This window comes from Triplophysa rosa, linkage group LG16, assembly GCF_024868665.1.
Source record: "Triplophysa rosa linkage group LG16, Trosa_1v2, whole genome shotgun sequence".
NCBI lineage: Eukaryota > Metazoa > Chordata > Actinopteri > Cypriniformes > Nemacheilidae > Triplophysa > Triplophysa rosa.
Window position 1 is genome coordinate 13,084,682 of NC_079905.1, and position 17,738 is coordinate 13,102,419.

The window sequence follows — 17,738 nt, forward strand, 5'->3', positions numbered from 1 at the left end:
GGTCGCATCCGTCACGCGCAGCCGAGTTTACGTTACTTCCCGTGGCATTGTGGGATTTTTGCGTATCTGTTTGCGGTGTTGTGTTTAAAGGTCTTGGTCACTGACTCGTTGGTGAACGTGAGGTACTTTGACAATCGCATCTGTTAGCAAATGCATCTTCATTCACTTCCATCTTCCCAGAAAACCTGACAGGCAGAAATCGTGAACGTTGTGTTCTCATTGGCTAAACAGGAAGTTCACAAGATGCATTTACATCTGATCGTGTTTTTGTCACCTGGCCGACACGATTCGGTTTCTCAGCCTACCGAAACACAACAGGCACACGTAACGAACCCGACGACAAAACTAAACCCAAGACACCGACGGTGAGATATCAGCAGAAACAAACTCTTGCCTGATATGGATGACACGTAGCTTATTTCCCATCATTTGTATTTCTATTACATTTCCTCGATATAGATTTACAAAATATAACAACGGCTATATGCAGATGCTCCTCTATCTCTGCAAAAACATTGTGCAAAGTTCACAGCACACAGTAACGTTTCAATAGCAACTATGAGGTAAGATCACTGTTGCTAGGTGAGCTAGGCGAGTTTTTTCACAATGTCGCTTGGAGACCGACGGACCTTCTGCCGTTTCTCTGGGATCTTATTCTCCTCACCTGCACCTCCATCCAAGCCCTTTGAGCCCAAATGTACAACCGTAGAAGATTCCCAAATGTGTTTTTCATCAACCAAGAAGAAACTAAACCAAACAGAGGACTGCACCGGCGAGTCAAAACGACTCATTCTTATTACGTTAATTACACTTGTGCTAATGTTTCAGTCCCACTGTTTTAATACAACATATAGCGTCTGTCTTGTTGCGTGGACCAGTTCTTTTGTGTAACCTCGCATCTTTCTGCGAAGATATTTTGGTTTTGCTCTGCGTGGAATACCGCTTCCCTGTTATTATCGCAATTTGTGAGTCTTCTTGTTCTCTAACAGCCCGGTCACGTGACTGCTATTGTACATCCGTAGCATCTGCGTGCTTCTGATGGGGTGCAGGACGCAGGATCAACACACGCTGCTGTAATGGAAGACTGACCCTCTGAAATCGCCTCACTAGGCCGTTTGCACGCACCCCGGCTGTTTCACATTTGCTTTGAATGGAGGCTCGGTCAGCTGGACCTGGGTTTCTGAGGACGCCATCCTGTTTTTTTAGAGTCTCTCCATGATTCTTTGTACTTCCGATACTCTGTTACCACGTCAGGCCTGTGCCACGTGGAAAAAAACGCTGTGCGATTCTGCGAAAGTGCGGTACATGTCAATCCAGGCAGGAACGGTTGGCCCGTGTTACCCTGAAACACTTGTTCTCTTTATCTTAAAAAAGGATATTTTAATAGTCTTGTTTACCAATAACCATGTTTTTCACACTATGGGGACACAGAAGCAATACAACAAATTCATACCGAACGGTTTGTGCACGTGTCTCTTCCCGGATTGATAACAGTTTGTAACTTTTCCCAGGCCACATCAGAATAAAACATCCCCGAAGAATTCATTTCCAGGCATATTCAAAGCTCGCTTTGATGTCTGAATGTGATATTTACACGGCTATTGGCGTGGTGAACGAGGATCGTCCTTTTGCAGCGAGTTCCGGCAGAATCGATGTCCATGAAGGAGTTGAAAGGCCGCCGGTAGAAGCGTCTCTTTGAAGCAGGTAAGGCTACGGGTCCTGTCCTCTGTTGATCTTTGCTGCTGTTTTGGGGGTCCGACGAAGGCGGGAGGTGACGGAACTGAAAACGCATCACCTCCCTCCTAGCCTGAATGATCAGTCCTGCTCTGATGTGGCCATGGATGGTGGGAAAGGGGTCATGGGTGCATGAAGAGTCCGACCACGGCGGGTTGCTCGCACGTTTCCGTTAACCGCTGATATTGCTCAGTCTGTTTTTAAAAAAGCTGATGGCTTCCTCAGAGTGCAGGTCTGGGGTGAGACTCACAGGCCGGAGACCATAACCCTGTAGGAGGGAGGCATGTGTCTGTGGCGGGGGCTGGAGGACGGGCTGCCCGTGGGACTGCCGCAGCTCGCGTCCACACCCCCTATGGAGGGCAGATAGGCGTGGTGCAGGATGGGCAGCTGCAGGGACAGTCTGCGCTGTATGCTGTAAACACAGAGCCCAGAGGTTAAAGGCGCAATGCTTATTATTCATACGTGTAGTATGTGATTATCTCTAATGCTTTCATGCGATAGTGTGGGAAGAATAGTGGGGAAGAACTTGGTTATGCACTTGGTTATCTCTTATTCACGATAAATGACCATGAAGTCAGGTTCACTATCCGTTACACCACATAGAGTTCTGTGGAAATACGTTTGTAAAGTGTGGTCATGCTATTATTTCATAGAAATGTTAATAGAAATATTTGGTTCCCTTTCTGTCGGTCTCTCGACGTTGTGTCGAGCCGACAGATGGGGTTCGTCCCTGAGAACCAATCGCTTCCGACTTCTTAGAAAAGGCCAATGCAATTGGCTAATGAAATTTGCATGCCGGACTCCGCCCCCAGATATCCGGGTATAAAAGGGAGACGGCGTGCCTCATTCATTCACCATTTTGTTCTTCGGAGCCTTCGCTCATGATCAACAGACTTCGCTACAAGATAGCAACTACAAGACTGCCGGTTCTACGACGTGGTGCAGCGGACTGTCCCTTCCTGCGGCGACTTCCCCTGGGCGTCTCGGCAGTTCCAGAAGTGTTCGAGTTTTTCCTCTAAAAGAGCAAATTACTCCAGCGTGGCATGTCCCGCTGTTCTCGTGGGTGCAACACACTCATCGAGGAGGGGGACGGACACGAGGTCTGCTTCCAGTATGCTGGGGCAGCCCTTGTGGATACGTCCTGCCCGCACTGCGGGCGTTTGACGATTCAGACGTTGCGTCACGGGTGACTGTGTGGTCCGTGACGGCAGGACTACAGCCCTGCCGTCCGCTACGGCGAGCAGCGAGGGTGATATGAGGATTACTGTGAGCGCTAATGCGTCAGCCACTGGCTCGCGGACCGTTCACACCTCGTCTCGCTCGTCTGACCTTTCCCCATGAGACGGTCCCACCGTCTTGTTCCTCAACCACGTATTCGGAAACGGTGCGTGATGATGATATGTCCGTTGCAGCATCGGAGGGCGACTTCCTGGCATCGGACTCCTCGGAGCTCCCTCCCTTGGGGGGTCGAGCCCAGGAAGAAGCGGACGTCGAAATGTCAGCCATGCTTCCCCGGACCACCGGCATTGGGTTGCAGTGCACGCACTGCCTCTCCCAATGCTTGCGGATGGATACATGATACCTCGGGTTTGAGAGCGGCTCCAAGCCATACTCGCCCCCAGTGCCGTGTTTCCCCGGAAGTGCATGAGGAACTTAGTACGACCTGGAACGCCCCCTTCGGCGCATGCATGTCAACTAGTTCCATCTCCCTTTCTTCCCTCGATGGTGGGGCAGCTAGAGGATACGTCGATGTCTCCCAGGCGCTCGACCTAGACTCCCGTCCAAAGCATGTAGGTTTTTCGGCATCCAAGATGTCGAGAGCTTACTCTGCTGCGGGCCAAGCTGTCCCCTAGATCGATTGGGACCACCCTCTACACGCTATGGCCATCCTGCAGGTCAGGCCAAGGCATTGAGAGAGCTCCACGGGGGTAAGACCGACCCAGCGCTTATGCAGGAACTCTGCGCCATCACCGACCTCGCTCTACGGGCGACCAAGGTGACAGCGCAGGCCCTGGGTCTGGCGATGTCCACACTTGTGGTCCAGGAGAGACACCTCTGGCTGAACCTTGCACAGATGAGTAACGCCGAAAAAGTCAGCTTTCTCGATGCACCCATCTTGCAAGGGGGGCTGTTTGGTGATACTGTCGAGCTGCAGTTCTCGACAGTAAAGAAGCAGACAGAGGATATCAAGATATCCTCTCCCGCCGCGACTCGGCTGCCCTCTGGCCATCGAGATCCCGTGCACAGTCTGCTTCCCAGCAGCCCTGGTCCTCTTCATCGCCTTCCAGTTTTGGCGGCCCCCACTCAGGCGGCCCCCCGGAAGAAGACATCGAAGAGGAGACCACCACCCCGTCAGCAGCCTCGGCGGAAGCCGAAGCGGTCCTCATGGGAAGACCCTAGGGAGATCGAGAATACCTTCGGGCCCGACCCCAGCCATTACTTCGCTGGTTGGTCGATCCGGGGTAGTTCCTGCCCCGTCCCAACAGCCCACTTCTAAGAGTTTTCTCTCTCTCTCTGGGTGTTTATCACAGCCGCTCTCACCCTCTACATGAAGTTTCGGGCATCCTCCAAACCTCAGCAGAGGCAAGGATGCTCCCGTGCTTCGGGCCGAGGTCACCACCCCTCTGGTGAGTAAGCGATCGTGCTCGTCCCTCTAGCCGAGATGTTCAACGGGTTTTACAGCCCGTACTTCATTGTCCCCAAAAGGGGGTTGCTAGATCTGTGTACCCTGAACAGGCACCTACTCAAGCTGCCGTTCAGGATGCTCACGCAGAAGCGCATCCTGGCATCTATCAGATGTCAAGATTGGTTCATGGCAATCGACCTGAAGGACGCTTACTTTCATGTCTCAATTCTTCCTCGTCATCGCCCGTTCCTACGGTTCGCTTTCGAGAGTCAGAGTACAGAGTCCTCCCTTTTGGTCTGTCCCTGTCCCCACGAGTCTTCACGAAGATCGTGAAGCCGCCCCTCACTCCCCTCAGGGAGAGAGGTGTGCGGGTACTAAACTATCTCACGACTGGCTCATCTGACACACTCGCGAGATCTGTTATGTACACACAGGGACCTAGTGCTTCGGCACCTAGATCGATTGGGACCACAGGTCAACCGAGAAAAGAGCAAGCTCTCCCCTGTGCGGAGCATCCTCTTTCTTGGTATGGAACTCAACTCTGTCTCCACTACAGCGTGACTGCCTACAGAGTGCGCTCAGTCAGTGTTGAACTGCCTGGAATATTTTCAAGCAGTCAGCGGTCCCCCTGAAACAATTTCAGAGGCTCCTGGGCACATGGCATCCTCGGCGGTGGTGATACCCCTCGGGTTGATGCACATGAGACCGCTCCAACACTGGCTACAGAGTCGAGTTCCCTGGAGAGCGTGGCACACCAGCAGCAGGCGGATGGTGATTACGCCTCTCTGCCGACGCACCCTAACCCCTTGGTCTTCAATGACCTTTCTACGCGGGGGTCCCTCTCGGGCAGGTCACGAGGCATGTCGTGGTGATGACAGCCGCCTCCCTGCAGGGTTGGGGTGCCGTATGCAACGGGCACGCAGTGTCGGGGCGATATCAACTGCCTAGAGATGTTGGATGTGCTACCCGCACTGAAGGGGCTACAACCTCTCATGCAGAACAAGCACGTGCTGGTCCGGTCGGACAGCACAACTGCCGTAGCGTATTTCAACCGCCAGGGTGGCGTTCGCTCGCGGCAGCTAACACGTCTCGCCCGACGCCTCCTCCTGTGGAGTCCGCAGGTGAGCAGATCCCTGTAAGCCACACATATCCCAGGCGACCTGAACCAGACAGCCAATGCGCTCTCTCGTCAGTTGACGCCTCGCGGAGAGTGGCGACTCCACCCCCTGCGCAGTCCAGCTCATTGTGTACAGTTCGGGCGGGCTCAGTTAGTTCGCCTCCCTGGACACCACCCATTGCCCGCTAGGGCACTCCCATCCGAGGCCCCCCTCGGCACGGATGCTCTAGCACACAGCTGGCCGTGGGACAAGCGGAAGTACGCATTCCCCCCAGTGAGCCTCATTGCACAGACCCTGTGCAGGGTCAGGGAAGAGGAGCATCAAGTGTACTAGTTGCGCCACACTGGCCCAACCGGACTTGGTTCTCGGAACTAATGCTCTTGACGACAGCTCCCCCCCGGCCGATTCCCCTGACAAAGGACCTGCTTTCCCAGGGGAAGGGCACGTTATGGCATCCCAGGCCAGACCTCTGGAACCTCCATGTCTGGCCCCTGGACGGGATGAGGAGATCCTGAGTGGCCTACCCCCTGCGGAGGTTAAGACCATCACTCAGGCTAGGGCCCTGGCCACTAGGTGGCTATATGCCTGTAAGTGGTGCCTCTTCTCATCCTGGTGCTCTTCTCGAAGAGAAGACCCGCGGAGTTGCTCGATTGGGAACGTGCTGTCCTTCCAGAGACTCGAGAGTAATCTCTCCCCTTCCACACTGAACGTGTATGTAGCTGCTATTGCCGCTCATCACGACCCAGTTGCTGGTAAGTCTCTAGGACAGCACAACCTGATCAATTGGTTCCTAAGGGGTGCAGGAAGGCTACCGCCTCACCCGCGCTCCGTACCCTCTTGCGACCTTGATGCGGTCCTGGAGCCCCTCGGAGATGCCGCTCTTTCTCACCTCATGATGAAGACGGCTCTCCGGATGGCGCTCAAGAGGGTAGCGGACCTAAAAGCATTCTCCGTGTCCACAGATTGCCTAGAACTCGGGCCCGGTGATTCTCACGCTATCCTGAGACCCCGGCCCGGCTACGTGCCCAAAGTTCCCACCACTCCTCCTACACCAGGTGGTGAACTTACAGGCGCTCCCCACCGGGGAAGAAGACCCAACCCCATCCGTGTTGTGTCCAGTACGCGCATTGCGCCTCTGCTTGGACCACACGCAGAGCCACAGGAGCTCTGAGCAGCTCTTTGTCTGTTTTGGAGATCAGCAGGGAGGGCTGTCTCAAACAGAGATTGCCGCACTGGATCATGGACGCCGTCACTACGGCGTACCTGTCCTAAGATCGCCCGCGCCCACTGGGTGAGAGCTCTCTCCACACGGAGTACAGCCTCCTCGTGGGAACTGGCTCGAGGCGCCTCTCTGGCAGACATCTGCAGAGCTGCGGGTTGGGCTACACCCATCACCTTTGCGAGGTCCTACAGCCTCCGCGTAAAACCGGTATCAGCTCGAGTCTTGCAGGCATCAGGCAAGACTGGCCGCCGGTAGGGTGTACGCCTATGACAGTACCTTCCCCCCTTTCTCTTAAGGGGGTCAGCGTACTAAACTAGCCTCCCTTCTTCCCCCACTGGGTGAAGAACAGGCACTCCATACATCACTAAGCAAGCACCTCCTGCGGGCGGGCTGGGCAGAGCAGCCCTGCCCCTTAGGCCGGGTACCAACTGAGTTATCCACAACATAGCTCTAACCGGACCTAGTGCTACCGGACGTTGTAACCCCCCAGCAGGGCGGTTCCGTCTGATGTATCCTCATGATTGGTTCCCACCTTGGTAACCCATGACCTTCCCTAGGTGGACCTCCACCTCGCGGTTAACTCCTTCAGTCCGCACATTCTTCCCATGAGTTCTCCCCCATTGGTGAGACCATGTTGGTATCTCCACTAAACTCCAGAGCTACAGTTCCTGGTGGTCTACAGAGACCACCAGGAAGTGGTCTCTGTAGCGCATTCCCCGCTTGAGGAAGTAGCGCTTACCCAGTGGCCTTACGGTACCAGGCGGCTTCTCGCTGTTAGAGAAACAAGGCCACCGTCTGTGAGGCCGAAGGCAGGGGCCTTCCCACCTTTCAAGTAAAGCTCTGGGACCCCCTACCTACCCACTGGTACGTTACAATTTCGCGGTAGCGCTCACGGCTGACACGCCCAGGCCAGTCACCGTCGCTTCGCTAGAGATTGTGACAGGGCACAGTGTTGTGGCGTTTTCCATAGAAACCCCATCTGTCGGCTCGACACAACGTCGAGAGACCGACAGAAAGGGAACGTCTTGGTTACGGATGTAACCTCAGTTCCCTGATGGAGGGAACGAGACGTTGTGTCCTTCTTGCCACAACACGTGCTGCCCACTGCAGCAGTCATGAGAGGTCTCAGGCTCCTCAGTACAAAGGTGAATGAATGAGGCACGCCGTCTCCCTTTTATACCCGGATATCCGGGGGCGGAGTCCGGCATGCAAATTTCATTCGCCAATTTCATTGGCCTTTTCTAAGAAGTCGGAAGCGATTGGTTCTCAGGGACGAACCCCATCTGTCGGCTCGACACAACGTCTCATTCCCTCCATCAGGGAACTGAGGTTACATCCGTAACCAAGACGTTTTCTAATGGTATGCATTTTAAATGTGGAAAGACTTTTTTGGGCAGCTGTAGAAACAGTTAAAAGTATAGTGACGACTGTGATTTTTCCAAGTAGGACATTTTCTGTATCACCATTCCTTTCAAACAAACATAATGGCAATTCTTAACATTAACTAACTACCCTGAAAATGAAATATGACAAAATAATAGACCACTCCAAAAATATTTTCAGTTTTTAGATAGTTTTGCTTTCATTTTGTGAAACAACATTTCTCCCAAATCCCAGATGTGTTTTTTTATTTATTTATTTTATTTTCAGAAAATTGAAACAGGACAGTCTGGTCAAAATAAAAAAGATGCAATGTATGCAGTTCTTGAATACTGCAAAGAAAACAAATTGATATTCATGTTTGAACAACACAATACTAAAAATGAATGGGAATATATTGGTGGAATAAGACTCTCATGCATTTAGCATTTTCTCAGTCTTTCATAATGCTGTTGGATGACTTTCATGACTTTCAACAGTTTGTTTTTGTTGAAATTCACAGACACTGAAATGTATATTTTTGTATATTTTCCACAACTGCATGTTCTTAATACAGTCATATATTAACCCAGGCTTAATATAATTCATATACAGTCAAACCAAAAATGATTCATACGCCAGATATACTGTGCTTTTGGATATTTTTTACTAGTGGGTTCAGGATACTATAGTTTATTTCTGTAAGTGAGGATAGCAAAATAAAGTAAACTGTGACATATTTATACCCAAAAAATCCTCATACAGCAGTAAAACTGATAAAAATGTTGGACCCAGTTTTTCAGACCTGACCATGTTTTGCTTAGGTGTTTTTTTCTTTAATCACTAATGCGATCTTTTCCACCGCAGACCGAACAAAATGAAGCATTGCTTGGTAATTGGATGCCCTAAATGGGTGTTCTCTAATTGTGTACTTAAATGTAATAGCTGACAGCTATTCAATCCACTCCATTACATACCTTTCTATCAGAGTTATCTGACATTCTTGTCATATTTTATTACCACTTTCTAAACTATAGCAAACAAACTGTGACAATGTGAGAAATGTTGAAGGTTTCTGAATACATTTTGGTTTGATACGAATCTGATATTTACATCAAAGAAAAGCCTTCAGTTTGACAGTCCAAATGACAGATTTTAGTATTTAGTATTGTATTCTGTGGAAAGACAGTTATGTCATTTACCTGGCTGTGTGGATCCTCTGACATACACTACACGTCTAGTTTCAATTTCATAACTCACCGCAAGAGACCAAAGCCCTTTAAATTAATGACATGAGCCAAATGTCACTTACATAAAGTACACAAACCACACCTCTGAGGATTGATTTATGTTTGTTTCTATTAGGTATCTGTTCCAATGAAATATTAATTGTATACATCAATAAAGGAAAATGTCTCCTGTAAAAATAACAAACATTGATTAGTCAAAACAAAAGAAGTTATCTGATAACTTGATAAAAAAAAAGGATGCTTATGCAAACATTACGCCAATGTCATGCAACCAAAAATGCATTTCTTTACTGCAGACATTGAGCACAGGCATAATAAATTACCCAGGAGTATATTTCCCTTGACAGAGGTAGCGTTATTTAGCAGGGTCAGGGGATCATTGACTACTGGGAGAAGCGTGATCACAGTAAGTGTGTGTGCGTGTGTGTGATGAACAGTGACACAGTGCAGAAGCTCTCCTCTATCTGATCAAACATTCATGTGAGCTCTGAGTATTCCTCTCATGTCTATTTTCAGGGTCCACTGCTTTCAGCGCTCGCTGGAAATCGCAAGTTACGTAACCCAGACCATATCCCACACTCCTTTTACTTTCCCCTCAACATCTCCTCCTTTTCTTTTCTTTTTTCTTTCCTTCAACCACCCATTGATGTACAGCTGTTGTCTCCCTTTTGATGAAAACACACGAACATTATCTGCCTATTATCACTCACTGTCCTGTAATGGGCTTTACACACTAGAATCCTAACAACGGTTATGGTACTAAAAATAAAACGGCTTGACTTATTGTCTCTGTTCTCTTTTTGATGTTTTCTGTAAGATTTCATATATTCTAGACTGGGTTTTATTTATAGCCATTAAACATGATTTACCATTTGCTAGTCAGTTGCAACTACAATTCGGAGGAGGGAAATTCTCATATTACAAAGCATCTGATTGGACAAAAATCTGAAAAAACCGAGCGGCAACCTTCTGGTCTCTCTCGTGCAACCTACTCGGACTTAAACTGCAATTCATTGACTGTCCGCTAGAGACTCGCTTCAAAACAGAGCAGAATCTCACTGAGCCCCATGCTAAATACTCAACTTTATATCAGAGAAAACATGATTACAGCCTGGTAAAAAAAAGATTTTGGTCTTATAGCTAATTTTGCCCTTCATGACAACTGTGCGGTGTGTGAATTTTTCTATAACTCATCTGTTTAAATGATATTAAGCCTTAAAATTCGGCATAATTAAGGGCGTGGCCACTTGAGTGACAAGTGGTTTCACCAACCAGGCACCTCAGCTCCACCCACGTCCCGCCTTTTTGCCCTTTTTTTAATTATCCGAGAGTGACGTGCTGCCAAGATGGCGACAACTGGCTCACTTTAGGCTTCAAAATTGCACTTCACAAACCTACGGGTGACGTCATGTTTTATAAAGTCTATGGACAAAATACATTAATATTTTGGCCTGTTTGCTTCCCAGAAGAGAACAAACAGTAAGTTTTCTTTCGTGTTTCTGCTAAAAGTGAATTGCAAAAAAGTGTGATGTCGTCTTCAAAATAAATGAATTTCATTGCAAGAAAAACAAGAAGCTTCTATGAAAACAAACTACTCTATGCAACAAGGTCATTTTTTATTCTAAAGTTTGACATCCGTGTGTCCGATTACCTTTTCATGCTTTTGAACAGTATACCTACTGTTCAAGTTAAAACCTAACAAACTTACTTATGTGAAATGTTTTCGAACAGTGTGTTTGTTTTATACTTCTTGCAACTGAATGACATTTGTTATGAAGTTCAAATGCCCCACTAAGATGTTTCAGAGCCGCTGTACAGTACATAGTGTGTGCACTTACTGTTCTGGTGAGTTGATGTCTTCTAATGGACCTCTGCTTATCCTAGATGGATCCATAGATCCCCATTGAGCCTGAGGTTTCTGCTCTAAGTGGTTCTTCAGAGATTTCTCTCCATCTAAGAAACAAAACAAAGATATGATGCTCAGGACACTGCTGTGGCATCAAAGTCAAAAGTCACACTTTGTACGACATTTCAGGTTTCTGGAGGTGTGTAATGATGCTAAAACAAACTGTTCTGTTTCTTTCTCTGTGGCAGTAACACAGAGAGTGTTATATATTAAAATGAGTCACTGTCTGACAGAATACAGGGTGTGATGTTTATTTCTTTTACCTTTGCCGTCCGTGAAGTTGCGTATGCTCAAGATGTTATTGACGTCTTGGTAGTGGTTTTGTTTGATGTATGGAGTCTTTTCCGGAGTGTCCTGCAGTTGCATGGTGACCTCTTCCAGTTCCTTATCCAACTGAAACACAAATTCCAAAAAAATCCTCAGCCTCGGTCATGTCCTGACAAAGAGACATTTTAAAGAACGGGCCGGCAGAGAGTTTTAGGTCACCTCTGTAATTCTCATCCGGAGACGGTGATTGTCTGTCTGGAGTCCATCCAGACGGGACGTGTTAGCCTGGTTAACACTGGTTACCGAGGTGGACGTCTTAGAATCTTCCTTCTTCTGGTTCTGAGTGAACTTTAACCGCCGGTTCTGGGTGGCAGCATCCGGGTTTGTTTGCATCGTGACGAACTAACAAAACAGAGAGAGAATGGCAGTCTGATCTCATTATCTGGCAAAGATACCCTTGTTTAGAGATTTCACATTTCAGCTTGCATATCTCAAGAGAGCTCCGGGGGGGTTTGCGAAGTAAGCAATGTTCTCAATTATATTCAGGTGAATTTGCTAGAGAACTGCACGAAACAAATGGCAGAATAGGCCTTTTGCTGACCTCTACAGTTCTTTCCCCATAGGGACGGATCAAGCTGTACGCGCGCTACTCACTTTTGGCACAAACACTAGACATAGCGTGATGGTGCTGCAGAAGATAATGACCAGTGCCACGATGCAGAACTGCACGTTAGGCTGATCCCGGGTCAGGAAGGACACGGCTGCCCCGATGATGCACATGATGCCCACGTTGTAAACGCTCATGCCGATGTACTTGCTGTCATTCAGGGCCGGAATGCTCACGTTTCTGGTCTCCCAGGCCAAGAAACATCCAAACAACTAAAAGAAGAGAAGAGTGGATGAAAATTCTTTATTTAGGAATTGTATTCATTTATTAGAAAAGCAAAGCACACTTTTCTTCAACAAGATGCGCAAGCTGAGATATTCATTACCCTAACACAAATACTTCAAGATACATTTGTTAAGTGAAGTTCAAATCCCCAACCCTGAGTGTAAGCAAAACACTGAAAGTAAAAGACTTAGTGTTAAGTCTTAGGAATTAGTAGAACCCTATGCACCATCAGCCAGATCTATCAAAACAGCCTTTTCTTCACCCCTTGGCTGTACGAAGTTATTCAATGTGCCACTTAATTTGAAAGCAGATCAATGATAGTATAAGCTTATTTGTCGTAGAAGATTTTCCCCTGAAAATTCGTATTCACAGCGATGAATCATAAAGCCAGTGGGAATGAACTGTGGCTGATTTACTTAGCACCCTAATGACTCTAACAACACCTGTCCAACTTTCTGAGGAAAGTCTGAAGTAATCAAAGCATCTTTGTGTGAGAGCAAGAGGGACTGTGACTCAGCTAACTCAATGACGCACACATTCATCCTGTATACACTCTGCTTAAAACTATTCAATTCTAATCCAATCCAGACCCATACAAAATGGCTATCACAGTGTACAGTAAATAGTTGAAGTTCTGCTCAGACGGCTCAGGTTTGCAAGACTCAAAATACAGATGGTAAAGTTCTGTCATCGTTTTGTCATTTCAAACCTGTTTGACTTTCTTTCTTCCACAGAACACAAAATAAGTTATTTTGAAGAGAGTTGGTAACAGAACAGCGCCGGTACCCATTCACTTCTATTGTATGAACACAAAACCAATGTAAGTGAATGGGTGCCGGTTAACAACGTTCTTTAAATATCTTCTTTTGTGTTCTGCGGAAACAAGAAAGTCATACAGGTTTGAAATGACATGAGGGCGAGTACAATGATTTTTGGGGGAACTATCACTTTAAAGCACTCTGGAACAGAAGTGACAACCGGATTCTGTTTTCTCGGTGTCTTTCCATCCTTGTTCTATCTCAACATGTCAAACTGGAAGCAAACCGTGAGTTAGTGGCAGATTTTCAGACATGGCAGGGTAAAAGAAGAGGAAGTTTTCAGGTATGTCACATATCAGTGAACAAGAATCTACAGCATGAATGCTATGGCTATGCCGTTTGACACTGCACTTACAGCGCTGGAAAAAAAAGAGAGACTACTCAAATTATTTTCAGAATTTACTATTTTCAGTTATGTGTATAGATAAAATAATCATAAAACTCATTTTTGTTTCATTCTGTGAACTACTGAATTTTTTTTTAAATATTGGGTAACACTTTACTTAAAGCCTTTATGCATAGTGCATTACAAAGGGTTATTAAAGGGTATGATGCATTATAATTTTAAGAATGTGTGTTGTAAGACATTACATGTTGTTGTAAAGAATTATAATCAAATTAAAAATGCAAAGTGTAACAATGAATCGATAAGTGTTATAATGTATTAACAGTGGTTACAATTATTCATTAGACATTACATTGCATTATTCATACATAATTCATACATTAAAACTACTTTTATAATGCATTATACATACAGTATATGCTTTAAGTAAAGTGTTACCAAATACTAATACAAACACAATACTAATGTTTTTACATTTATTTACAAAGTGTTGATTTTTTTGTATTATATTATTAAAAAAATTATTAATACAATTATATTTTATATTAATTATGATTATATTATAAATTGTTATTATTATTATTTACTTTTTAATGAATATTTACACAGCTTTCATGTGTCTTGGCATGAATGTGTCTAGGTCACTTTGTTGTTGGGTGACTTTTGTCACTCTTGAGGTTTGCTTATCCTCGCTGTTAGACTGAAACGTCATAATTCCCTTTTTCATAATTTCATTTTTTGCCTATCATTACTGTGAGTCACCCTTCATGTTTGTCTGTGGGTTTGCAAATATTTAACCGATCAAAAAGTATTGAAAAGACCTTTTCACAGTGTTTAGTAACTTTTCATTTTCTAGTTCAAGTGTTATGTAGAAATTTAACAGACATTGGAATAGAATGGCCACAATTGATGCATAAGTTCTTATTAAAGGCAAACATGTAGTGGTCCTTTCTGTTGAGACTTCCGTTTTATTAGCCGGCCGGTGGAAAACAATGTAAGTGGTGTCGCGGGAGCACTCTCAAAACACTATTAAAGCATCTCTGGTGAATATTTTTCCCACCCCCGATGTATTACACAGTGGGAGGATGAAGTGGCCTGATATATCATATGAAGATATATTCAATTATTTCGTATTTTCTCTCGGAGTTCGGTCTTCGAAGCGCAACTATAAATGCACAGAGACGTGAGTTACCAGTACATGCACAGTGGGAAAGTCGGACGAAATTTGTACATGACAGACAGCAAACATTCCTGGATCCTTACAACTAATAACGGAAGAATGGAGACGGCTGGTATCGCAGGTCTCCACCGAGCTGCAGCATCCATCACAACTTTCTAAAAACAACTCAAAACAGACTAACCAACAACTGTCTGTTTTTATGTCTATTAAATAAAGACATTATTGTCATGTTGTTCATTCTCTCCCTTGCTTCATCTATAATCCTCCAAGTAACATGGCCTGGTAAACTAGGCTATCAGTACTGTTTAGCGTGTTGACAAAATGTTAAATATGCTTTGGATAAAAGCGCCTGCCAAATGAATGAAACTGTAATGTAATGACAGTCCTGTAACTGTTAGTCATGCAGCTGCGATCCTCTGGCAGGAAGGTTTGCTTTAGCCTAGTAAGTTTAAACTGCTAAATACATATAAAAATGCTGACAGCTGAGTTTTGACTGCTGCTAATATTATTATATCACTATTTGCATACTGTTTATTAAGTTGTGCTAAATATGTTTTGTTTAAATGTAAACTATGACATTTAATGTCACTGTCCCCATAAATGCCTGCCTTTGAATGATGTTTATTAGTTCTTGTAGTCAAGTAGGTCAATTGTCCAGGAGAAAGGGCATCCAGTAGGCTAAAATAATGAATAATGGATGCAGAAGGTGCGTGACATCCAGATTCAGCTCTGGTGCGTGTATTATGGTCAAAACAAATGTTTTGTAGACATTTTTTTGTGTTTGTACCTGCTATTATGGCAACCTCTAACTGCACACATTACACTTGTACCTTTGGGTTCCATAATAAATATTAACTAGCCAGTCAAAACAGCACACTCGTCTCACTTGCAATATGACTGCCATTAGCTATAGTGGCTCACTGGAAGTCTAAACACAAACAGCTCAAAGATGGCGGCGCCCACATTTATGGCAAAAATAAGGTGGATATAGTGGTAAAACATGTCCGTGCGGGATTATATTGTATTATAGAGCAGAAAAGGGGGCAGCAGAATGAAAACAAGAGATACTGTATGGCGCACATATGAACCTTGACACAGAACGTCTACAGTAGAACAGGAAAAAGCGGAGGTAATGGGCTGTCAATCAACCGGACCACCTGCCGCCTTTAGAACAGCAAGAACAAAAGGACAAATCATTTCCACAGAGCACAAAGTGAGTCACAAGGCAGTTTATTGTACCACCATTGACTCACTGATAATGGGCAATGCTACGGGCAGTCAACCGACTGGGGAATTTTGCTTCCAGGGGCACCTGACCGGTATTCCTCGCTGAGGTTAATTGGACAAAGCAACCTTGCTCATATTCTTTCTTCTCCTAGAGGTATACGTATACAATCCAAAACAGTTTGTTTGCTTGATAATGAAACTAGATTTGAGGTAGAAAAAAGTGTCCTTACAGGAAGACGTTTTAAGTAAGCTTAACACACCAAAAGTTGATTTTACACTCCCTTAAGCACACCTCAGCAGTTCAAAGCAGCAGTGAGGAGAGATAGCAATAAAAAGCAAGAGTCATTTTAATAAAGCACAGCCTGTCAAATTGACACATGCACTGCATTTATATTGTTTGATGTACCACAAGAGGCACCAATTCTAATATTGTAACTGTATTTTCATGACAGCAAGATCTATAAAATAATTTCCCCAATGTAAAAGGAAACAGCGCATCGTTCAGACGTCGTTGTCGGCGTGAGCAGATGGCCATCGTGTTGACGGTTTCTAGAATGTTCTCACTCACCATAAGGAGGCCTTTGTAGGCATAGACGATCCCCAGCCAAATGGTCATGTGCGTGTTCTCGCAGTGCTCCAGGAAGGGCCGGATTGCGATGTCTCGTCCCTGAGGATCCGCCTGTGGAGACGCAGCAAGAAAGCTGATGAGTGGAAATAATTCAGACTAAAAAAACCTTTGCCGCTAACAATAGCGTGATGCTGTGAAGCCCCGCCTGATTCCGTCATCACTTTAAATGTGTTATTGTGAAGAATTAAAGTGATGGTTCACCCAAAAGTGAAACTTCTGTAAAGCTAGTTGTTCGGTTAACCAACATTATCTTCTTTTGTGTTCAAGAATGATTCAAATCTGTTGGTTAAGCTGCTCCGATTGAATCCATTTTTGAGCTTTAAACGAACAAATCCCAACCAAAATGACTGGTTATAATGAACATTGAACATATGAATATTTATTCATTGGTTTATTTAGTAATCACCATCACAGTTACAAACTGCCTGAAGCCCGTGGCATCATGGGGACGGATCATGCGATCTTCTCATTGGAGACAGCACTTAATGGTGTTTCACAGAGATAGCACCAATAATACTGTCACCTTTACTAGAGACCACTTGAGTGTTACCGATTAACAATAACTCTTTATGGGTCAGACATTAAGTGCTGGATATTGATTAAGATATTTACAAGCAGGAAATGCAAACAACCTGAACTGACATGCAAATGAGGTCAGCAGAAGACTACGAAGGGAAGAACACCTCAGCTAAGTTCTCCTAAATATACTGTACTGGCTCTATAAGGAGACTCTAACCAACTTTCTATTGCCCCAGTCTGGAAACCCCTCAGCTTGCCATGCATACAAACAATTTTTTTTGGAGGCATTATTGAAAGAAATGCAATATAATATGCATAACTATGTCTTCAGAGGTGTATGAAGACTTTACATAATGAAGCGTTATGGTTTTAACACCTTAGAATGAGCTATTTCTATCTACATACACTGCGGATCCCCTTGAATGGAATTCACCATGTTGATTCTACAGTAGCCCTAAACTGACAAACTGCTCTACATCGCGCATTTCATATGTTATCACCTTCGGCAAAGAAGCGAAAGCATGACATCATCTTAGTTCTGTGTTAGCTGCCGTAGTGCTTGGAAAGGGAGGGGTGGAGTGAGCCTTTGATTGCAGTTCGCCACCTCACCACTAGATGCCGCTAAATTTCATACACTAGACCTTTA

The 17,738-nt window shown here is 45.5% G+C and overlaps 1 protein-coding gene across 1 annotated transcript in view; it reads right to left on the reverse strand.

The window, feature by feature from the left end:
- Nucleotides 1-406: 406 nt before the first annotated feature.
- The window catches only part of gabbr2 (gamma-aminobutyric acid (GABA) B receptor, 2), a 179,716-nt gene continuing 162,384 nt past the window's right edge, over nt 407-17,738 (reverse strand). The window contains exons 14-19 of the mRNA XM_057354280.1: nt 16,514-16,624; nt 12,137-12,361; nt 11,702-11,884; nt 11,479-11,608; nt 11,148-11,262; nt 407-2,146 (exon numbers count right to left, since the gene is read on the reverse strand). Of these exons, the coding sequence (XP_057210263.1) occupies nt 1,981-2,146; nt 11,148-11,262; nt 11,479-11,608; nt 11,702-11,884; nt 12,137-12,361; nt 16,514-16,624 (930 nt within the window). The 3' untranslated portion in view covers nt 407-1,980. The remainder of the gene's footprint in view (nt 2,147-11,147; nt 11,263-11,478; nt 11,609-11,701; nt 11,885-12,136; nt 12,362-16,513; nt 16,625-17,738) is intronic.